Raw genomic sequence first — 25,132 nt, 5'->3', positions numbered from 1 at the left:
CAAGAACAGATAATAAAATTTTTCTCAGCGCCCTCCTAGCCCATTTGGCAGAACATCCTGTTTGCAGGCAAGTCCTCCCAAGGACAGCAGACACCTCATTTTCAAGCATGTCCGCTGTTACCTTATCTAAACCTTGAAGGAGCCTCTCGTTTGCGAGCAGGCCCTCCCAAAGACAGCAGACACCTCATTTTCAAGCATGTCCGCTGTTACCTATCTATACCTTGACAGAATATCCCATTTGCAGGCAGACTCCATCAAGGACAGTAATAGTAACACAGTCACATCTGATTCTCTACAAGCATGAAACACACACATGGAGAAACAGCCTATTTAGAGAGAACACGTTGGGGATAGTTCCCCTGTTAATTGTGTGTCTCCGTTTTCTTAAGAAGAGGTAAAATTGGCAGAGACTTCAGATGAGAGGCAGCAGCTCACCAAGACAAAGGGGCCAGCCAAAGGCATATGTTATAGTTAAAGCTTCATCCCAGGGTTTCATAAATTGACTTCCAAACCACTCACATATAATCAAATCAAGCTTTTATTGAAGCACACCAGTGGTAGCTGACCAGAACATAAAGCTGTTCCCCTGATCAGCCCTGAAACATTGCAACGGCACTCCTTATAAGCCTAAAAAACACAAAAGGGATGTTCGGGGATCCAGCCAATGCAAGCAAGCTAGGTTACAGAAGCAGGACAGTGCAGTCAAGCGGAGAGAAGCCTAACCAATCACAGCTAGCCCAGTCACCCCAGTTACAGAAACAGAGCCCCATTACCTAGTTACAGAACAATGCCCCATTTGGTATTTAATATCTATTTAATATAGATGTCGTTAAAGTTAAAAGCCACAGGACATATATTAGTTTAAGATGTTATTTAGTTTAGAATGTTAAATTAATACTAAATTTCACAGGGCATCTATTGTATTAGTTTAAGATGCTAATAAGGATATTACTTTATTATTGAAAACTCAGGGTAACTATATTATAGTTTGAGATCATATAATATAATATAATTTTATCACAAAAGGCTACATGAGCTATTACATTAGTTTTCAATTCTATGACAAGGATTTATATTAACATTACAGGCCACAAGGCAGCTATTATATTAATTATATCAATTAGAACCAAAAGCTACAGAACAGCTATTATATCAGTTTTCAATGCAATATTATGTTTAATATATTAATATAAAAAGCCACAGAACAGTTATATCAGTTTTTGATACTACAGGATAGACATAATAATTGTATTAAACACAACAGGGCAGCTATTATATTACTTTTAGATGCTGCAATATAGATATCATTTTAGCTATGAAAGCCACAGGGCAGACACTATATCCGTTTAATTTATTTATTTATTTACTTATTTATTTATTTAGTACCAGGGATTGAACTCAGGAGAACTCAACCACTGAGCCACATCCCCGACCCTATTTTGTATTTTGTTTAGAGACAGAGTCTCACAGAGTTGCTTAGCACTTTGCTCTTGCTGAGGCTGGCTTTGAACTCACGATTCTCCTGTCTCAGCCTTCTGAGCCACTGGGATTACAGACGTGTGTCACTGCGCCTGGCCCTATATCAGTTTTAGATGCATATTAATATCAGAGGCCACAGAGCAGCTCTCATATCAATTTTAAATGCTATATTAGTCTTAAAGGACACAGGGAAGCCACTTTATCAGTTTTTGATGCTTTAGTATGAATATTATATCAGTATTGAAGGCCATGGAGCAGGTATTACATCACTTGTAGATTATATGGATATTGTATAGTATTAAAAGTTATGTGGAATTATTATATTAACTTGAAATGCCATTATTTTATTATTATTATTAATTAATGGATATCATTTTATTATAAAAGGCTACAGTGCATCTATTTTAATAGTTTTGGAAGCTCGAGCATGGATATTAACATTAAAGTCACAGGGAAGCTAGTATATTAATTTTACATGCTGTTCTATGGATATCATAAAAATATTAAAACCACAGGGAAATTATTATATTAGCTTAAGATGCAATAGTATAGTTATTACATCAATATTAAAAGCCACAGGGAATGCATTATATTTCTTTCAGATGTTATAGTATAGATATTATATTAGTATTAAAGGTCACAGTGAAGCTAAGTATTAGTTTTAGAGATGATACTAGGATATGATGTTTGTATTAAAGGCAACAGGGCAACTATTATATTATTTAAGATAATAAAGTATAGATACTACATTAGAATGATAGGCCATAGGGCTGCTATTTTATTAGTTTTAAATGCTGTAGTATTTAATATAGTATAAAAGAATTGAAGGTTACAAAGTAGGTATTATATTCATTTTAGATGCTGTAGTATAGATTTTATATAGTATTAAAAGGCCACAGGGCAACTATTATTTCAGTTTTAGAGGGCACAGTGTTGATATTATATTAGTACTAAAGGCCATAGGGCAACTAGTATATTAGCCTTAGATACTATATGTGAATATTGTATCAATATGAAAGGCCACAGGAGAGTTCTAGTATAACTTTTTTTTAATGATGTTAATATTAAAGAAGCCACAGTATGGTTATAATATTAATAATAATGTCACAGGCAGTTCCTACAGTACTTTAAGATGCTGTAGTATACACACTGTATTAGGATTAAAGCCCAGCCAGGCAGTGGCACATGCCTGTAATCCCAGTGCCTTAAGAAGCTCAGAGAGGAGGATTACAAATTCAAGACCAGCCTCAGCAACTTAGTGAGTCCCCAAGCAATTTATCAAGACCAAGTCTCAAAATAAATAAAAACTTTAAAAAGGGATGGGGATGGGGTTAAATACCCCTAGTTTCAATTTCTAGTACCAAAAAAAATATGTATTAAAGCCAAAACTTCAGTTATTATATTAGTTCTATATGCTATACTATGTTTATCCTATTAGTATTAAGCTATTATATTCATTTTAGATACTATAGTTTGAATATCATATTACTATTAAATGCCAGAAGGCAGCAATTATATTAACTTTAGATGCTTTAGTATGTATATCATAATAGTTTCAAAGTCCACAGGGCAGCTATTATATTAGTTTTAGATGACATAGTACAGAGATTCTATTAAAATTAAGGCTAAAGGCCATAAGGCTGATATTATATTCATTTTAAATACTATATTTATAGATATCATATTAGATAGATATCATATTAAAGGCCACAGAGCAGCTAGCATATCAATTTAAGATGCTATAATAAGGATGTCATTTTGATATTAAAAGATACAGGTCAGCTATCATATCAGTTTTGGATGTAATCATATGGATATTACATTAATGGCCACAGAGTAGATATTATATTAGCTTGAGATGCTATAGCATGAATATTAATTTAGTATAAAAGACTACAGGGCAGCTATTGTATTAGTTTTGGATGATATAGTTTGGATATTTTATTAACATCAAAGGTCACAGGGAAGCTATTATATTAATTTTAAATACTGTGTATGGATACTGCAATAGTATCAAAACCTCAGGGCAGTTATTATATTAGTTGTACTTGCTATCGTATGACTATTATATCAATATTAAAGTCAAAGAGCAGCTATTATATTAATGTAGATACTGTAGTATGGATATTAATATTAAAGGCCACAGGAGAGCTAAAATATCCTATTCTGTAGCCACAGTATGCATATATTAATACTAAATGCTGTAGGGAAGTTTTTACTATACTTTAAGATGCTACAGTAAACATACTTCATTAGTATTAAAGACCAAAGTTTAGTTCTTGTATTAGTTTTAGATACTATATTATGTTAGTTTTTTATATTATTATGGATATCATAATAGTATTGGCAGCTATTATATCAGGTTTAGATGCTATATTATGGAGAATTTTTTAATATTAATAGTCATAGGGAAGCTGTCTTATCAGTTTAAGATGCTAAAACAGATAATCAAATTAGTACTAATGGCTGCAGGACAGCTATTATATTAATATTGAGACCACAGGGGAGATATTATATCCATTTTAGATGATAGAGTATATATATCTTATTTGTAGTCAAGGCTACAGGGCAGCTGTTATATCAGTTTTAGAGGCTATACTAAGCAGCTTTAGATGTTCTACTAATATGATATCATATTAGTATTAAAGATATTAGGGCCAATATTTGTTTTAGATGCTATATTATTTAGTGTTAAGGCTACAGTGCAGCTACTATTCTGATATTATATTAGCATCTAAGGCCACCATATGAATATTATATTAATGTTAGAGACCACAATATTACATTAATATTAATATTAATATTACATATTAATATTAATATTACATTAATATTAGAAGTTCACAGTGTGGACATTATGCTAATCCAGAACTAATGTTAAAGATGATAGGGCTGAATGTAATACACTATATTACTATCAGAGGCCACATGTGGACACCTTAGTATCAAAAGTCACTATGGATAATGCATGAGCATTTGAGGTTGCATATAAATAACACGTTAGCACTATCACATTAACATATCAGTAGCAGGTTACCACTGGGTCTGGGAAGGTGGCACGCCCTCTGATAGCTGCCGGGACTCAGCGCAGGACACTGCAGCTCAGAGCTGCATGCCCATCCCCTCCTGGCATTCCTGGGAAATAGAATTAAAATCCTTTTCAGAAATGCAAATTTTAATTAGAAATAGAATTAAAATCCTTTTCAGAATTGCAGATTTTAATTATAAATAGAATTAAAGTCCTTTTCAGAATTGCATATTGTAAATAATTTGTCTCAGTCTATAGCTTGTCTTTTTGTTCTGTCTTTCACAGAGTATAAAGTTTAATTTTTCAGGGGCCTCAGTGGTAGGGCTCAGTGGTAGAGCTCTTGCCTAGACCCCCACACCCTCATGCATTGCTGGGAGAACATAAGGCACAACCACTGTTAGAAGACAGTGTGCCAATTCTTTCTAAAGTGAAATAAGTCTAATCTATGACCAAACATTGTACCTATAAATTATTTGCATTTAGACAAGTGCATGAAAAAGATGTCCAAAGAAAACCGGAATGTAATTATACACAGAAACTTTAGTGATGCTGATGAAATCATAAGTCAGAATGCCTTACATAGCTGAATGCACAATCAACACAGAACAGAAAGAAATGAACTACCAACCTACACAGAAACACAAATTTATCCTACCTGGTAATGCTGCTAAGTAAAATAAATGAGGCTGAAGAGGCAACATACTGAATAGCCCACCTTTTATGACATTCTAGGAAAGACAAAATTACAGTCAGATGAGATGTGCAGGATGAGGCCCAAGAGGGTGCCCCATACAGGAACCTCTGTCCACATGGAGGTAGGAAGCACCACCTTCCCTACACATGGATTTTTCAGCAATTTAGAAACCCCCTGAACTACTTATTTTAGAGACTTCTGTGGAGACTTAATCATGTAGTCATGATGGATTATTAACTCAATCTCCAGCTTCTTTCACCACAGAATGGGGTGAGGGACTGAAAGTTCCAAGCTTTTAGTCACTGCTTGATCTTTCTCATGACCATCCTCCAAAGTAAAGAACTCCCAATTGTTAAAGCAGGAATGAACTGAGCAACAAGTGACTATAAAAAAGGATAACAAAAAAGAGTTCAAGGTAACTATGTATATGACACACTGGTGCAAATAAATGACTGATGGGACAAACAAATGGGGTTGGCTAGAAACCTCTTATGCAGAAGAATTCCAGATAACTAAGGCAGTCATGGCCATTGAGGAGTTGGAGTTAACTCCCTGCTCCTTAAAGTGACTTCCTCTAAAAAACACAAGCAATGTGGACATGCAGAGAACAGTAACTTCACAGTGAGAAGCCAGGTGACCACAGTCAATACTAACATGATAATTCACCTTGAGGGCCTGAGATGACAGAGAAGCCCTCTACCTCCCAGACCCACAGCCCCAGGATAACTAAAAGAAAACCTGAAAGTGGCTACCACATCATCTTGAGGGCCTGAGATGACAGAGCAGCTCACCACCTCTGTGACTGCTTCCTCCAGGCACATGGCCCCAGGATAAATGTGAGAAAATAACAAGTAAATCCCAAAGTAGAACAATCTAAAAAATACCCAACAGGTCCTCCTCACAGTGCTGAGGTCATTGGAACAAGAAAATTCAGAGAAACAGTCGTCCCAAGAGGAATCTATGGAGACATGTTGCCTGGACATTATTTGGAGTCCTAAATGGGGTCTTGGAACAGGAGGAGGCAGAACTGAGAATCCAAAGTAAATATGACTTCAGTTAATTGTAGCACACCAGTATTTGTTCTTCATGACAAATGGTCTCTGATGTTAACACATCTGAGATAGTGCACACAAGTCATCACAAGGGGAAAATCAGATTGAGGTTACTTGGGAAATTGTTGCACTTTCTTTGAAATTTCTGTATAAAGATAAAAATAGTGAAATAAAACCTTAAACATGGTTACATTTTTCAGAAACACCTGTTTGTGTAATTATTTATACAGTTAATTACTGGTAAATGACAGTATTAGTTCTGTATTTTATTATGAACACAAAATTTATTATAAAACAAAAAATCAAATAATTGAAGCTAATATTTAATTCAAGACAAGTGCCTCTTTTATGTTCTGTGTTGATATAACTTTGTTAAACTTGTTATATTCTTTCCAAAGTAAAACTTGTTATATTTTTATGCTGTAACTAGGTCCTTCTAAAATTTGAGCACTTTAGACTAGAGGAAAAAATAACATTTTAGAGATTCTATTTCAACTCATGGCTGAATTTGATCAAAAGAGTGGCTTCATAAAAATATACATTCCAATGGCAAATTGACTCACTTTGACTTTGGATTACTTATCCCAAAAATAAATTTCTTTATTTTGTTTCTATGCAGACCCTTTAGCAGTAATAAAATAAAATATTTGCCCTGGACAAATAATCAAAAAAAAAAAAAAAAAGAAAAGAAAAAAGAAAAAGGTAACAGCACTGGCGATGATGATGAGTAACACCTTCTGGGCAGAAGAGTTTAAAAGGACACCGGTGATGCTCAGCAAGAAGTGGTGAGTGCAGAGAAGCACAGGTGGCAGTCAGGCTAAGAGTGATTTAGATGCTTCTGTGTTGTGAGAAAACATTCTACCTTCTACAAATCACAAGGAACTATCAGATGCCCAAGCTCTTGAATGAAAAGAAAGAAGTTAACAAGACTGGCAACCATGATTGTGGCCTTGAGAGCAGTAGAGTTTAAACGACACCAAGATTCATTGCCTCCATGACATTCTGAAGAAAATGGTGAGATACAAGGAGCACAGGTGGAAGCTCTGTCCATGCCTGATCTTAGATGCTGCTGTGTTATGAAAAAAAATACTCTACTTTTTAGAAATCACAAGAAATTTTTGGATGCCCAGACTCTTGAATGTTTCCAAATTCAGTAGAACTTCTACATAATTTTATTATCACTATAGCTAGTCATGAAGCTAATGATAACTAAAGGATCTATGGAGCTGTCAATGCAGTTCAGTGGAAGAGTGTTTGCCCAACCTGCAGGAGGCCCTGGGTTCAACCCCAACACCACACACACACACAAAAAGAATGTGTCTTATTTGTGTAATCAAATAGGAAATGAATAATCACTGCTTCTAGGAAAATATGTTGGACCTGAAACACCATTGAGACTATCAGAATCAAAATACTCTTACTGTGAATTGCATAAACTAGAGTATCATGAACAGTCGGGACACATCATAAAGCATGTTCATATTAAGCATACCACTGAAAAAACAAAAAGGCTTTATTGACTGTGGAGATGAAAATGGACATAATATAGCTTATGAAATTATTAACACATTGGAAACATGTGATACTGACATTAAAATCCTCCAGGACATGCTAGGCATTTCAACACATGCCTGTCATCCCAGTTACTTGGGGGACTAAGGCAAGAGGATCATAAATTTGAGGTTCACCTGTATATATATAGCAAGACCCTGTCTCAAAATTAAATTTTAAAAAGGGTTGGGGATGTATGTAGCTAAGTGCTTACCAAGCACATACAAGGCCCTGAGTTCAATACCCAGGGAATAAAAAAAAATTCTCCAGGCCAGACAGCAGATCATAGACAACCATAGCAGGAGTAAAACAGGGAAAAAGCCATATGTCAACCTCCCAAAAATCATTGAAGTAAACCTGCACTTTGTTCAGCTTACAACACTAACATATCTAACCTCTGCTTCTATTAATTCAAATATAACATTTTAAATATGATAAAAAGTATGTTACTTTTCTAATGAATACAATAGATATGAGATATACTCAACTCTGTTCTAAAAACCAACTTATAAGTAAATAGGGGTAAAACATTAGGATAAAATGTAATTATGGCACTTCATATGAAATACCCTAAATACTAAAAACCATAATCTCAAAAGAAAAAATTCAAATTTCTGAACTCAAAACACAATTGTATATTTTTAAATGATACTTTGAGCAGATACAAAACATAAATAGAGTTCTCCCACAAGAATTCCCAGCAATATATAAAGTATTATGCTCATCAGAAGAACCAATCCCTTGCTTGCAACAAATAAGAGAATTAACTTTTTATAAATGTAGAACTTTAGGGGCTGGGGTCGGGGCTCAGTTGTAGAGCACTTGCCTAATATGTGTGAAGCACTGGGTTTGATTCTCAGCACCACATAAAAATAAACAACAAAAAAATGTAGAACTTTAATAAGATATAGGGATATGCTTTCTAAATTGAAAAGTAGAAAAGAAAATGTTTTAAAAAGTTTATTTTTAGTAAATATTTCTTAATTACAAAAATCAGCTATTGACTTATCTCTTACACATTGTAATGATTTGAGTCCTGAGGAAATTTCATCTGTAGTGGTTTTAAGTATCATGCAATATAATAGTTGACATTGAATTTTTTTCTTAGAATAATTTCATCTAAATCTGGAAGAGGTATTGTTGTGTATGTGTATATGTGTAAATACATGATGTTTTTAAACATACCTCTGGATACCTCTGATGCTTGAATCCTGTCAAAGGACATTGTGTGGGGAGGGGGACTCAGGGAGGTGCTGGGATAGAATCCAGGGCCTCTCAATTGCTAGGCAAGTGTTCTGGCACTGAGCTGCATACCCAATCCCCCAAAGACATCTTAATAAGCAAAAAATAATTAAAATCATTTAAGATTATTATGAGAATTTTCAAACAAGACAATTCTCTCAATAAAAAACCAAGAAAGCTAAAAGTATATCTTAAAAATATTGCTGATGGACAACAGCAGAAGTTCACAGGATTAAGAATTCTGTAGAAAACTAAAAAGAGAAGAAATTAAAATTTATATATGAGAAACATACTGCACAGAACTGGAAACCTAGAGGACAGGAGGCATTTCCTAGTAAGTACAGACATTGCAATACAACTCTAAAATAAGAAAACTCAATCAATCAATTAGCATAAAAAATTTTGGACTGGTGCTTACAGAATTCCCACTGGAAAAGACCCTGGAGTCATTGGGGCTCACAGCTGAGTGTTACCTGACCTTTAATAAATTATGGTTTTATTTTAAATGTTTATGATCTAGAAAGAAAAAAAAGAGGTGACTTTCCTAAATCCAGTTTGTTTCACCAAAGCCTAATATAGTCAAGATAGTTCACCCAATGTAGAATGTCAATGTTTACACAACAGGCTATTTTGTGCACCACTGAAAATGTACTGTCAGTGCACTGAGCTGTGGCTGTGAGAGCGGGGCCTGGAAAGGGGCGGGGCCTGGAAAGGGGCGGGGCCTGGAAAGGGGCGGGGCCTGGAAAGGGGCGGGGCCTGGAAAGGGGCGGGGCCTGGAGAAGGGCGGGGCCTGGAGACGGGCGGGGCCTGGAGAAGGGCGGGGCCTGGAGAAGGGCGGGGCCTGGGAAGAGGGCCAGGGTCTGGGATAGGGCCAGGGTCTGGGATAGGGCAGGGGTCAGAAGAAGAGACACAGCCTGGAGTAGGGGCAGGGCCTTAGAGGCTCAGTCAGGGGAAGAGCCTGTGGAGGGTGTGGTCTGGAGGATTGGGGGGGGGGTCAAGAGAAGGGAGGCAGGGCGTGGAGGAGAGGTCTGGAGGAGGGTCAAAGCCGGTAGAAAGGACCACAAATGGTGAGAAATAGTGGCCTTGGTGATCATTAGCTCAGAATCCCGTGTTTTCTAGCCTTCCATCCCAACAACCCACCTGAGGGAAACTGACCTAAGCTGGGCAGAGGCAGAGACAGACTGCCTGACCCATCACCTGCCATGCCACTAGGCACCCACCACCCACCACCTGCTGCACTAGGCACCAGCAGCTTCCCAGAATCCGGGGCAGAAGTCCATGGGCCATCCACCACCACTGCCTGCTCTGTACCAACCACCTTAAGTGCATGGAAGTGGCAGGTATTCCACTGAAAGAGGAGAGGAGCCAGGCATGGTGGTATACACCCATAATCCCAGCTACTAAGGAGACTGAGAAAGGAAAATCCCTGGTTGAGGCCAGTCTGGGCATTAGCAAGATCCTGTCTCAAAAAAGAAATGAGGTGTTGCTCAGTGGTAGAGCACTTATATAGGATGCATGAAGTCCTGCGTTCAAACCCCAGTACTAAAATATATACATATTTTTAAAGGAGAGGGATACACTTATTATAAAACTCAATTCCTTTTATTCTACATTCATCTTTATCATCACTTAAATGCATTTTAATGTTCATGGACAATGAACTATTTTGGCAGAAGCTGTAGAGCACCTGAAAACTAAAACTCAAGATAAATGATTACTAAAATTAAGATGTAAGTCAGTGGAAAAGCTAGATTGAGCTCATAGAAACCTGACTCTCCATTATATTGGTGTAGGCACTGACTTTCTCATCAAGATCCATAAAGTTCAAAAAACAAAACCAAGACTCAATAAGTGGGATGCCTTCAAATTAAAATGCTCTGCCCAGTAAAGAAAACAGGATCATAAAGAGAGCCCCTCAGAATGGGAGAAAATCTTTTCCATCTACTCTTACAATAAATGATTAATATCCAGAAATATAAATAACTCAAAACACTTAACAACAGAAAAATTAATAGCTCAATAAAAAATGGGTAAAAGAACTAAACAGATGTTTCTCAAAAGAAGAAATACAAATGGCCAAAAAATACATGGAAAAAAAAAGGTTCAACATCCCTGGCAATCAGAGAAATGCAAATCAATCTACATTAAGATTTCATCTCCAGTTAGAATGGCAAACATCAAGAATACAAAAAACAAACTGTGGTGAGGATGTGGAGAAATACATACTTTCCTGTTGTTTATGGGACTGCAGACTAATGCAACCACTCTGGAAAGCAGTATGGAGATTTCTCAAAAAACTAGAAATAAAGTCCTCACAATATCCAGCTGTCCCCCCTACCTTTTCTTTTTTAATAAAAAGAACTAAAATAAGCATGCTATAATAATACAGGCATATCAATGTTTAAGCCAGCATAATTCACAATAGCCAAGCTATGGAATCATCCCAGGTATCTATCAACAGATGATCAGATAAAGAAAGCATAGTATATACACACAACACAATTTTACTCAGCCATAAGGAAGAATGAAATTACTGCATCTGCTGGTAAGTGGATGGAACTGGATACCATCATGCTAATTGAAATAAGCCAGACTCAGAAAGCCAAGGATCAAATGTTTTATCTTATATGAGAAACTAGAAATAAATAAGGAAATATAAAAAGGGGGAGATCCCATGAAGCTAGAAGGGAGGTCAGTGGAATAGAAGGGGATGTAGGGGAAGAGAGGAGGGATAGGAAAAGGAAGGAACTGCAGAATGAAACTGACCAAACGATCTAAGTATATACACAACTACATCACAGTGAATCCCCCCTTCATGTCTATCTATAAACCACCAGTTTAACAAAACAATAAATAAACAGAAGGAAGACCAGTAGAGAAAGGAGAGCAGGAGGAAGGAGGTAGAAAGGGAAAATAGAAATATTGGGGTGAAATTGAACAAATTATATTCCATGCATGTCTGCATACATCAAAATGGACCCCACTATTATGTATAAGTAAAATGCACTAATAAAAAACATTTTCAAAAGAGAGAAAATGCACATATACTGACAATTGAACTGCAATTTTCTCAACCAAATAAAAATGTGGTTCATGAGTTTAGTTCCATGAAATCCATGGAATAAATTTTCTTAATATTTTTAGGTGTAGATTGACCCAATAGCTTTATTTTATTTACTTATATGTGATGCTGAAGATCAAATCCAGTGCCTTACACATGCTAGGCAAGCACTCTACCATGGAGCTAAGCCCCAGCCCTGGAATATATTTTTATAAATAAACTTGTTACAAATAATATACTAAACTGAAATAAAGTAGTGGGCTGTTAACACATGTGCTTTTCTGTATTTTCATATTTTTTCTACTACTTTAACATGCAATTTTAAAAAAAACCATTAGAACAATAAGGAAAACAAATAATGGAGTCCCTCCCAGTCTTAGAACTCTCATTCATCATTCCTCCTTCATGCCATCCAGGTTCCCCAGAAACCACTTGGGGTGAACTGTATTAAGATGATGAGGGGCTGGGGTCATGGCTCAGTGGTAGAGCATTCGCCGAGCAGGTGCAAGGTACTGGGTTCAATCCTCAGGACCATATAAAAATAAATAAATAAAATGAAGGTATTAGGTCCAACTACAACTAAATTTTTAATTATGGCAAAATATACATAATATGAATTTTTTAGAGAAGACGATGAGGGTCACAGCCTAAGGCAGGACCCTGCAGCACAGCCAGCCTGAATGAAATAGTGAAGGAGCAGGGCGCACAGCCAGGCCGTCCTCAGCCCTCAGTCCCCAGGTGGGGCTCTCCTCGCCAACACCACATTTCCCACACGCTACACAGAAGGAGAACTTCTAGGGCATCTCCCTCAGGCAGCTCTGAGAAGGGAGCTCCAGGCGTCCCTAGAGACATGACAGGCAGTTCCCTGAGGCAGCTCTGAGAAGGGAGCTTCAGGCGTCCCTAGAGACATGACTCACAGTGTCCCCAAGCCCGGTGGCTCAGTGAGGCAGCTCCGAGGAGAAGGGAGCTTCAGGCGTCCTTCGAGGCAGGACCCATGGTGTCCCAGAGCCAGAGGGCTCCCTGAGGCAGCTGTGAGAAGGGAGCTCCAGGAGTCCCTAGAGACATGACCCCCAGTGTCCCGGAGCCAGGCTCTCAGGAATTGGCCCTGAGAAGAAAGCCCAGGCCTGACCGGGAAGGAGGGGAGAGCAGCATCAAAGACGGGGGTGAGGCCACTCCCCGATGGCCACACCCAGCAGGACGCTGCTCGTGGCTTAGAGGAGTGGTTCTCCTGGCTTCTGGGTGCATCTCAGCCCTTTCTCCACCCTTGGCTGTCACTGGATGAGGTGTGTTCCCACGGCTGTCACAGGTCTGGCAGTGTTGTCTGTGGCATCCGGAGTGGAATCTCAGGAGAGGAGAACAGGGAGTCCAGGAGACGCCCTCCCTGTGTCACAGGAACCAGGGAGCTGAAACTCCAAACCTGGGCTTTTGTGCTCCAGTGAATAAAGTCAGACCCCAAAAGTCATGCAAGAGACCTTTCTTAGAAGTGAAAGTGAGGTGAAAATAAAGTAAAAGAAAAGTGAGGCTTAAGCAATAGTACTCTCAAGGGGGAGAGTGGACCGCCTCCAGGCAGAGAATGACAAAGGCGAAAATGCTGTCCACAAATTTCATTACTGTTTGATATTTACTAGGAGAACTGGGGACCACCTTCTGTACTCTGCCAATCAGGTGTTCAACTCCTCCTTCATTCTGGGGGGGTGGAGTTTTTGACCTTAGCTGGTCCTCTCCAGAATAGTTACGATGCCCATCCTATTTAGGGGGCTTCATCTACAGGTCAGTCCCATGTTAATGTGAGCACTGGGGTCAATCGCTGGGCAGAAGTTACCTTAGTGCGCCTGAGCTGCCAAAGGAAACTTCCTTCCCACACAAATGGAGACAACTTTAGCCATAATTTCTAGCTTCACACCAACCTCAGTGGACCCTGTCAAGAGCTAGTCCCATTAATCCTTTCTTTTTCATTTATTTTTATTTTTGTATTTATATATGACAATGGAATACAATACAATTCCTATTACATATAATTTTTCATATCTCTAGTTGTAAACATAGTATATTCACACCGATTTATGTCTTCATACCTGTACTTTGGATAATAATGATCATTACATTCCACTATTATTAATTACCCCATGTCCTCTCCCTTCACCTCCCACCCCTCTGCCCTATCTAGAGTTCGTCTATTCCTCCCATTCTCCCGCTCCCTATCCCCCTATGAATCAACCTCCTTACATCAAAGAAAACATTTGGCATTTGGTTTTTGGGGATTGGCTAACTTCACTTAGCATTATCTTCTCTAATTCCAACCATTTACCTGCAAATGCCATGATTTTTAATCCTTCTTTCTTGATGTGTCTTCCCATTAGCTCCTTTGCTTCTGTTTATTTTCTACAAATCAACTACCACCCTTTGCATTCTCATCTACTTTGGAAGTAGTTTAAAGAAGACCCTAAAGTAATTTAAAGAACACTTGTGACCTTGCCTGCATTTCACTGCTCAACTCTAGCTACTACTAACATCTGCACCACAGCCCTGTGCTCCACCAGGCCAAGTGCTGCTGCAGCCAGGGGCCAGGTGGGCAGACATTGGCAGCTGCAGGAGACCCCCAGACACTTCACTCATGCACCCAAAAGCAGAACACCAGAAACAAGCCATTGCAGAGGTCTCTGGGCAGTGTGGTCTTTGAGACAGAGTGACTTGGCAACAGGCTGCCCAATTTGAGGATCATGATTTTTAAGGAAAAAAGTTATGGCTGGATGTGGTGGCACACACTTGTAATCCCAGTGGCTCTGGAGACTGAGGCAAGAGGATTGCAAGTTCAAGGCTAGACTCAGCAATTTAGTGAGCAACTTAGCAAGACCCTGTCTCAAAATCAAAAATAAAAGGGTGTGGCTCAGTTGTTAAGCATCCCTGTGTTCAATACCTGGTGCAAAAAAAAAAAAAAAAAAAGTTATATCCAAGTCAATGGTGGCCTCTGTCGAGGTGAGGAGAGCCTGACTTCAGATCAAACCTCCTGGTGGCCTCTGGGAACATCAGCTTTATCCCCGTGCCCTGGAGCATTCTAGATAATTCCTTCTAGATAATTCAGTTCTCATTGTGGATGCCTCTGGGATCTGCAAGCTACACGTTCATTCAGAATTCCCAGGGATTCTTGACTGTGTAATCTGGTGTTCTGCCCACACTGCCCTTGTCACAGAGGACCATGGGGACTGTGTACCACATGCTGGTCCAGGCACCCTGAATGTGTCATCTGCTATTCTGCCCACACTGCCCTGTCACAGAGGACCATGGGGGCTGTGTGCCATGTGCTGGTCCAGGAACCCTGGAGGACCCTGCCAGTGTAATCTGCTCTTCTGGCCATTTAGCCCTTGCCATAGATGACCTGAGAGCTTGTGCCACATGCCGGTATGAGCACCCTGGAGGACCCTGGCAGTGTTGTGTCGTGTTTTTCCTATGTATCCCTCACCCCAGAAGCTTATGAATGCTGCAAGTAGCACATACCCCCAGGATTCTGCCTAGTGTAGTCCAATATTCCACATTACAGCCCGCATTGCAGAGCCCCTGGGAGCTGCAGGCTACCTCATCACAGGGAAGCCCCTGGGCTTTCTGGGAAGTGTATTCTGGTGTTCTGCTCACGCAGCTCTCACTACAGAGGTTTCTGGGAGCTGCAAGGCTTCAAGGATCAGGGACATTGTAGTATGGTGCTATGTTGGTGCAGACTACACTATAGTGACACCTTGTAGCTCTGAGCCCCAGGAATTCTGGATATTGTTGTCCACTCTATTGAGGCAGCCCTGACCTCAGAGGTCTCTGAGAGATGTAGGTCATTGATTATTCTGGGCAATGCAGTCCATCTTACCTAAGTAGACCTCACCATCAAAGCTCCTGTGATCTTCCTGGACACCCCAGATAAATCTAGGTACTCACTACAAAGCTTGTTTATGCAGCCCTCAAGAGGGAGGTGTCTGGGTGCACCAGGCCCCAAGGGATTCTGGATAGTATAATCTGGCTTTCTGCCTGCACAACCCTCACTGTGAGGTCTCCAGGAGTTGCAGGCTGCACACTCACCTAGACAACACCACCTTCCAGTGATTCTGGGTAGTATAGTTAAGTTCTCTACTGTTGTTACCACAGAGGATCCTTAGAGCTACAGCCCCTGAGGGTTGTCATGTAGCCAAGTGTTTTGCCCACTCACTGCAGAGGATTACCGGAGCTAAAGCAGTCTGTAATTTGACCTATGCTGCCCTCACTGAAGGCTCTGGTAACGGCAGGCCCAGAAGATTCTAGGTAGTGCAGGGTATTCTGCCCTTTTCAGCTCTCACCCCAGACTCTCCTGGGAGCTGCTGGCTGCATTCTCACAAACCATCCCGGGGACTCTGGGCAGTGTAGTCCAGGATTCTGCCGCTTCGCGCCCACCAAGAAGGGGCCTGAAGCTTTGGCCTGTGTGCTTGCCCTGGTACACTGAGGACTCTGCGTAGAACATCCCACAACTGCCTGCCCAGTCAAGTATTCTCTACAAAGGCCCCTGGCACACTGAGAATTCAGAGTAGCATATCTATCCCAGAGACTGCCTGCCCAGCCAAGAATCCTACACAAAGGCCTCTGGTAACTGCAGGCCACACGGTTGCCAGGAGCCCCCATTAATTCTGGGCAGTAGTGGTCTGCCTAAGCAGTTCTCACCAGAGGCTCTTGGGAACTGTGGGCCCCAGAGGATTCTGGGTAATGCCATCCAGCATTCTGCCCACATGACCCTCAGTGTATGGCCCCTAGGAGCTGCAGGCCACATGCTGGCCCTAGTACCCCAGGGATCATGGGTACTGCAGCCAACAAACTGCCCATGCAGCCATCACCATCATGGTACTTGCCACATGGCCCACCCCACTGGGAACAGACTCACTTAGCAAATCCCCAGCATCATCAGGTTTCTTCTAAAATACTGTAGTCATGTATCAGAAAGAAGTCCTTGATACAGCCACGATTTAAAATAACCATGATTCTTTAATATCTAATACCCAATTAATACACAGATCTCTCTAGCTACTTCAAATAAATTTTATAATTAGACACAAATTGGGTTCAAATTAGGAGCATTTATTGCATTTGGCTAATATATCTTAAGTCTTCCTTTACGTGTCACCTACTTATTGACAAAGGTGGTTAATTTATACTATAGCTCTTCAAGTCTGCGTTTTGCTTCTTTGTTTTACTTCATAGTGCATGGGATTGAGCCCAGGTCCTCACGCATGCCAGGTACCACTCTACCCCTGACCTACAATCCCACACACAAGGTTCTTCTTGTAACCAACACAAATACAAATATTGATGGAGTCGGCTAACCATGAACTGAAACTCTGAATCCATGAGCCCAAACTAAATTCTTCCTCCTGTAAGTTGTTCTTATTAGATACTTTGGTCACAGCAATGAAAAGCTGATGACTTTCAGCAATGTCCACTAGATTCGTTTATAAAAGAACCCAAGTCACAGAAACCTGCATGAAACAATAATCCTTCTTTATGCCACACAAATATTTTTTATTAGTTGTATGTGCCACAGTATGGAATAGTTGGCAAATAAAATGCTCTATCTTATTTCTCTTTTTTGCCATTTTTTATTTGTTCTTTTTAGATATACATGACAGTAGAGTGTATTTTGACATATTATACATACATAGAGTATAGCTTATTCTAATTAGGGTCTCATTCTTGTGGTTGTACATTATTTGGAATTATACTGGTCATACATTCATATATGAACATAGGAAAGTTCTGTTCGATTCATTCTACTGTTTTTCCTGTTCTCATCCCTTTTCCTTCCCTTCATTCCCTTTGTCTAATCCAATAATTTTCTATCCTACCCTCCCCGCACCACCACTTATTGTGTGTTAGCATCCACATATCAGAGAGAACATACAGCCTTTTTGTTTTTGAGATTGGCTTATTTCACTTAGCATGATAGTCTCCAGTTCCATCCAGAAATAATAACTTTTTAAAGTAGTTGGTAACCTTATTTTGTGGTGAGATGGTTCTTGATAGATTCTCTTAAGTATTTGATATTGGGCTAAGAAATGAATAAAAAGTTTTGAAATCTTTTGATTCTAGAGCACAGAAAAGGAATAGATTATGTAACATCTTTGAAAGAGGAAAAAAGAAAAATAAAATGGACCTACCAGAAAAGTAAGGAAGAAGGGAAGGGAGGAAGGACAATACCTCAAAAATGAGCACAAGCTGGGCATAGGGGTACACGACTGTAATCCCAGCCACTCAGGAGGCTGAGACAGGAGGATCCCGAGTTCAGAGCCATCTTCAGCAATGGCAAGGCACTTAGCAATTCAGTGAGACCCTGTCTCTAAATAAAAATACAAAATAGGGCTGGGGATATGGCTCAGTGGTTGAGTACCCCCTGAGTTCAAAAAAAGCACAAAGTACCAAAAAAAAAATCCCCAGTACAAAAAAAGCAAAAAGTTTTATTTATAGACCATATGGTACACATTCTCAGTGGTGCCCCTATCCTGCCACCATCTACCATAAAACAGGGAGTACTACGCCTCTTCCAGCAGGTGGTGCCACAATAACCTCCCCTAGGAATGAGAGGCAATGAAAGTAGAAATCACTCTTTCTCCCTCAATGTCAACATATATTTACATTTTAGTTGACATTAGAAGTGCATGCTAATTATTCAAGTATTTTCAGAAGATTCATTCCTCTATGTGTTATCCATTCACTAGTGTGGTTCATTGAAAGATCACAATGCTCTAAATGAAGTCAACAGATTAGAAATACAAGTGCTGTGGAATTAATAGATTAGAAATACAAGTGCTCCACATTGCTTCACTTAAGGAGCACATTCTCTAGTGGTTCTGATACATGCCATGAGCAGGTTATACAAATTAGCTAGAGAGGAGGGAACTTAGATGGTACCATTTTCACAATCCTTTCCTGATCTGCAGGTGAAGATTTTCTATACCCGAATATCTCCCTGATGCTAAGCAACCTCTCAGACTGAGGGAGGACCCTGTGCCGGAGATAGCGTGCATTTTTGACCTTTGCAAGCAACTCTGAGAAGGCTGGCTTTGTGGTCTCACCTTTGCAGCCTCCTACACATTCCATAGAATGTGGGGGAAGTTGTTCCACAGCATTCCTACATGGCTTTAGATTGGCATCTTTTGATCTAATCTCATCAAGGTTGACCATTCCACTACCACAGGTACTGCTGGAAGCCATTTGGTCTTGATGTGCCACAGAGGTGCCCTTGTTGGGGTCTATGCCCTGAGGTGGGATTACAGACTCTTTCTCCTGGGGTGGCAGCTTTTCTGCCATGAAGCAGGCAGTTCTGTGACTCTGAGATCGCCAGTTCTCTTTTCTCCTAGTGGGGTTTTTGAGGCCAGTGTGATATAAAGGAGGCATCTGGGACTTGATTTTGTACATTTCCTGGGTCGTGTTGGTTGCCAATGCTCTGGGAAAAGAGATAAGAAGAAAGATCTCTGGAAACTGAGAAGAGACTCACATTTAGACTTCTGGGTCACTGTATGGCAGCTCCATCAGGGTGGAGTCTCCTGAGTCATGGGAGTGTGGGAGTGGAAGCAGGTGAGAATAGAGGCTCTGGTGAGCTGACATGTCTGTCTCAGCAGAGGAAAGCAGCATTTCCTCAGGGAAAGAAGCACATTTCACTGACTCAGGAGATGAGGAATTCAGGGTCACACTCATGCATTTAATGAGTACCTTCTTACCTGACTTCATGTTTTGGAGGTCTGTGCTTCTGTCCTTGCTGTGGTGGGAAACTGAGGACACATTCTGGCCTTTTCTGAGTTCCATTCCCAAGAGAAGACAATCTCACCTTGACAATATCTGCCTTGAGTTAATGAAAAAGTTTATAGGAGAAATTGTGCTCCATAACTTGGCATGTTGTGGTCCCAGCCCCAGTGCTTCACCCCTCAGGCTCTTTCCAATAAAGCCAGGCCTTTAGGGTGGGTCCTGATCCATTTGAACTGAGACACATGGGACATAGGAGGACACCTGTGAAACACGTGGGGAGAGGACAGCCCCCCCACCTGCTGGAGAGTCACAGCCCTTCTTCTCTCCAGTACCCACCTGTGCAAGGGGCAGCCCCCCCACACACACTTTGATTTTGGCTCCTAGACTCCTGAGTCAAGAGATCATGAAGTTTCTGTTAAGTCACCTGACTTGCTGTGCTTTGTTAGGGAGCCCTGGAGAACAAATAATAAGAGAAGAAATTCTGGGAACAAGGCTCCAGTGTGTGGCATTTTCCCATTACATACCAGGCTGACCTGGTACAACCAAGGAAACTGAAAACCTTTGTGCAGCTCTCAGTGTTTATACACACCATGTCAGAGAGGATTTATAAACATCAAGAACAGAGTTTAAACAGCCCAGGCCCATGGAAGTTTACTTGGCAAGCACAGTGTTTTCAAAGACAAAATAACTGGTGTGAGCTTTTTGTCTCATTCACTGCAATTATGTGACCTGTGCACCGATGGCAGGAGTTTGCAGCTGCCAGCCATGATCAAGGGGACTCCACTGGCTGAGGGGATATCTCTTCACCTGTGGTCTAACTGCCATAGGGAACCACCAAGTTCTCAAGACATCTTACAAGCTGGTCACTTGAGGATGAGAGTCTTGGAATAATATGCTTTAAAGAGAGTGAGTCCCCTGAGGGCAGCGGTTAGCACTGGGCACACAGCTCAGTGGCAGAGTGCTTTCCTTGCCTATGCAAAATTCTGAGTTTGATCCCCATGCCACAAGAAATGAAGACAGAACACACACAGGCAGAACAGTGGTCGGCAGGTACCAGATGGGGATGAAGAATTCACATTAAACTTCTAATCTCTGCAATCTGATCACTTCTTTGTGAAGCAGTTGGGACAAGAGATAGTCCTTTGTGGGCCACTCTTCTTTGGCAGTCTCCTTGGGGAACTCACCTGTTCCCTGGAAACTAGGGAATGGGGAGCTGCTCCTCCTGCCAAGCCACATGTCTGCAGCTCAGATCTGTTGGGCTGGCAGGTCCAGAAAAGAGCTTATTGATTCTCTGCAACATGTTGTAGAGAATCTCCCCAGCACACTCTCTGTGGAGGCAGACCCTGCATCCTCCTCACATCCAGCCAGCCAGTCCACGAGTCTGCATCTTGGTTCCTTGGACAGGATATTAATCATAAACCTCTCACAACTCTATTTGCTAAATACCTTGGGAGGCTGGCCTCATTTTCTTCCCCTGACCAGTGCCTGAGTTCAGCCCTCAGGTCATGCCTGCACTCTGGAATTGTATCAGATCTGCTCTGACTTCACCTGGTGGCAGAGTGAGCCCCAACATGTGAGCAGGTGATCTCCCCACTCCCAGCCCTGCAGGGGAAGCCTCTGTTGCAAGACCTGTGGAGCTGTCTGTGACTGGAGATGCTGGCTGTCCTGCATTGCCTCCAGCAAGCCACACATGCCTCCTGCAGCTACCCTACTGCAGCACTATGCAAGCTGCGCTCACTTAGCATCTCATGCAGACTGCAGGTTTCTGCAAGGGTTGGCCCTTCCTGCCCTCCTGACAAGTGCCCTATCCCCCTCACCCCTTCTCCTCCAGGCTCTGCTCACACACCACCTATTTTAGGAGAGCTTCCTGAGGGCCCTTGACAGACATCAGGAGCTTCCAATGCACCTGCCCAACTTTGTAAGTAATTCTAATTTAGCAGTTAGCATTCTGATTTTTTGTAAGCACAGCTAATTTCCAATCTAAATATGAACATCTCAGGAGCAGAAACCACATTTTTCCATTCTAGCTTCCGAGTAACCATAAGAGTGTTTTGTAAAGGTGATCTGTGAAACACCTTACCCAGAACAATCTGCTTTGGTATCCATAAAAAACTGGATGTTTGAGCTTAAATTTCCAGCCTGTTAATTCAAATCTCTAAGGAACCTGGCGATGTGCATCTTAAACAAGCCACCAGTGGCACAGAGTGTTAAATGACCATGGAAGAACACTGCTAACTAGTGTCTGAAAAGCACCAAGACAAAGCATGTCTCTTCTTCCCTTTACCCCTTTCGACTGTTCTTAGTTGAGAGAGAGTATGACCTTCCAAAGAACATGGAGATGGGGCCTGGTATCGGGGCCCTCTACCTCCTGGTCCATACTCTACCACACACCTGCAGCTGAGGCAACTGCTCAGCAAGACATCCTCCTGAGAATGGCCACTGGGTCACCATAGCCTCTAGAGATCACAGTGGAAATCAACCAGTGTCCTCAAGGGCATTTCCTGGGCCCTGCTCTTGTTCTAGGTAGTTTAGCCATTCGCTGAAGACACAGAAAAAAAAGCTCCACTGCTTGCTCAAAGTCACCCTTCAATCCCAAGGAGACTAGAAGTGATTATATGTAGCTTAAAACAATTGGAGCTTAGAAACAATTCCAGGCCCGATGTCTGGACCTGCTCTTGGCTTCCATGACTACGTTAAACTATGCAGACCTGAGGACTTTCTACTCTGTGTGCAACTGCTTCCTTCTGTGCCCCTGGGTTTTGGCACCTGCATTGACAAGAAAGCTGTCCTGAAGAGCTGGGTTCATCTGCTCTATGCTGAATGTTGAAGCAATATTAAAATCTAATTATTTTAATGATGAATGAAGGAGAGCTAGTTTCTACAAACTCTATAACTCTAACAATGTTCAACAATATAGCAGGAGAGTTTCGGTTCTGTAATGAATCTGTACTATTTCGTGAGAGGAAGTGATTCCCCAGCACTTGCTTTGTGTCTAAGTGTGTTCCAAGTGCTCACCAAATCCTCGAATAGCTTCACAAGTTAGGCAGAATCACTTCCATGGCATGTTTGAGAAAACTGAGGTCACAATTCCAAACTACTTTATTCTTCCTTTATAAATGGGACTGGTACTGGGACTTCAACCTTAGTAGCTGCTCAATTAAGACTGTTAGCTCAAATATGAAAGAAGAGACATCAAGAGAGGTGAAACCAAGCCAGCTCAGATGAGCGGGAGAAAAGCAGAAGGTGAAGCTGCTTGAGACAGTGGAGTTCTGGCAAGAGAGAGAAAACTGGAGATGGACAGCAACTGGAAATCAAGGTTTCTGAGTGGACCGTTCAGTACAGTTGTGGGACTAGGGAAGGCAGAGGGATGTGGAAGCCCTGACCAGGATAGGAAGCTCTTGCTGTCTTGGGTCCAGGGCCCCAAATGGCTGCCATGCAGTGAGAGCATCACTCTTCCCTCAGAAGAACCCTGGTGTTGCCTATAGCAGCCCACACTGCCAGGAAGCCTCACCTTGCTGCAGCCTCTGCTGCTCTCTCTGGAGCTGCCTCTGCTCCCTGATCAACAGCTTCAGGTGGTAGAGGCAGATATCCTCCAGACTCTGCAGTCGTTGGCGGAGTCTGGCTTCAGCCTGCTTGGCGATCTTCCTCTCCAGATCCAAGTGCTTATGCAGCGATCCCCTGACTGTACTCCTCTCCATTCTCCTCGCTGTCTAGAGACAATAAACAAGGTCCTTCCATGTATTGCAGTCAGTCTGACAGAGCAGGGCCTGCTGTTTGGACAGGCGGCACTGAAGCCTGTGTGCTTCTGAAACACAGCTGCCCAGTCAAGTCAGGCCACATTGTCAGAAAACACTGCCTAGAGTAGGAGTTTCCAGAATCTAGAAAGATGGGGGTGGGAGAACAGGTCATTTCCCTATCCTTGGCCTCCTTGCCTGAAAAACAATGATAGATAGAGGGCTCCCTACACGGCCCAAATCAAATTGCTCTGTGTAAAGATCAATTGAGAAATATGAACAACTCTTTTTGCAGCAGGGAGAGAGTATGTGGATAGAAGCCTTTACATATACAAGACACTATTCACCCAGAACAAGAAACCCTTCTACTCTTCTCTAAAGATTCCTACTTCCAAAGAGCTTTCTCAGAGACCTGAAGACATCTGAGCACCTAGGCTCAGACATGCTGGCCCTCAGCTCATTCACACACACACACACACACTCCTTCAGTCTGTGGTTCTTCAGGGGACCAGTTGCCCTCTTGAGAGCTGAGGGCAGTTGTAAGACAGTTCCTACTCTCAAGTAACTTTAAGATTCTCCACTCTGGAGTCTAAAAACTCATGCAAAATCTGAACAATCAACATCTCAAAGAGTGAGCAAAGTGGATCTACAATTGCAAAATAGAACAGCATAAACAATAAGCATTTCAGGTGGAACTGGGGAGTCACTTGGGGCATGAGTTCCTCTTCCACCCTCACCCACCTTCTCAGACTGTAGGTTCTTTCCACCCTTCATGCACCTTGATGCCCAAATCTGCACTAACTTCACCTCAGCCAAACTCAGTGGCACTAATAGGCCAGGATATGTCTTTCCCTTCCTTAGAGATCCTTGAAAAACTTAACTCAGAGCTCAGAGGAGGACATGTGTACAGAACATAAATGAATTGCTATCAATAAGGCTTTGGTGGGAAAACTACAGGAAGAAGGTTAGCATTAAAAGGGAGATGAGGTCAGGCACAAAGCAGCTCAATCTAAGACTCTGCTATAGGTCAGCTTGATTTAGAGTCTAAAGTGAAGATCAAACCTTTAGTGACACACATGGTGAGCAGCACTTACCTACAAAGGCAGGGTTCTTACCGCGAGAACAGTGCTTGCTGCTTTCGCTCTATCAGACGCAGTCTGGATTAACAAATTTGTTTTATGCTCTGAACTGACAGCCAGATGTGGGTGGGGGCAAGGGAGCACTGGAGAGGTCTGTGGGCAGTGCTTGGTGCACTGGAAAGCTCTCTCCCTCCCTCCTGTATCCCCCCACCCCATCTGGATCCTGGGGCCATGGGCACCAACCCTGGAAGAGAGGCTCTGAGAGTGCAGGAAGCCTGCCAGACTCAAGCCCTCCCCTAGAGGGGCCACGTGGCTTGTCCTAGCTGTGTCCATGGGAGCCAAGAATGAGGAGTGGCTCCCTGTGTGCACAGGCGCCCTCCCCCAGGTCCTGTCCACCTCGCCCTCCCCTTTTGCCATGCTTCCCTCCCCCCACTCATCCTCCTTCCTGGATACCACATTTGGCCCC

General features: G+C 41.7%; 1 protein-coding gene across 1 annotated transcript; it reads right to left on the bottom strand.

Annotated features, from left to right (window-relative positions):
* Positions 1-18,555: 18,555 nt before the first annotated feature.
* Ccdc190 (coiled-coil domain containing 190) lies at positions 18,556-23,676 on the bottom strand. The gene is made up of 3 exons (XM_076865048.2): positions 23,365-23,676; positions 19,829-19,946; positions 18,556-19,554 (listed from the first exon to the last, which is right to left on the bottom strand). Exons 1-3 carry the CDS (start codon positions 23,549-23,551, stop codon positions 18,993-18,995), a joined length of 867 nt encoding a protein of 288 aa, XP_076721163.1. The 5' UTR covers positions 23,552-23,676; the 3' UTR covers positions 18,556-18,992.
* Between the last annotated feature and the right edge of the window lie 1,456 nt (positions 23,677-25,132).

The sequence above is a fragment of the Callospermophilus lateralis genome, chromosome 8 (genome assembly GCF_048772815.1).
Source record: "Callospermophilus lateralis isolate mCalLat2 chromosome 8, mCalLat2.hap1, whole genome shotgun sequence".
NCBI classification, from domain to species: domain Eukaryota; kingdom Metazoa; phylum Chordata; class Mammalia; order Rodentia; family Sciuridae; genus Callospermophilus; species Callospermophilus lateralis.
Note: the sequence above shows the minus strand (reverse complement) of the source record. Positions and strands in the feature narration are given on the sequence as shown.

Coding starts and splice junctions, on each gene's coding strand:
- Ccdc190 (XM_076865048.2), bottom strand. CDS start 23,551: ATGGAGAGGAGTACAGTCAGGGGATCGCTGCATAAGCACTTGGATCTG. Junction 19,947..23,364: donor GCAGCAGAGGCTGCAGCAAG/GTGAGGCTTCCT, acceptor AACTCAAGGCAG/ATATTGTCAAGGTGAGATTG. Junction 19,555..19,828: donor CCTCCAAAACATGAAGTCAG/GTAAGAAGGTAC, acceptor CTCTTTTCCCAG/AGCATTGGCAACCAACACGA.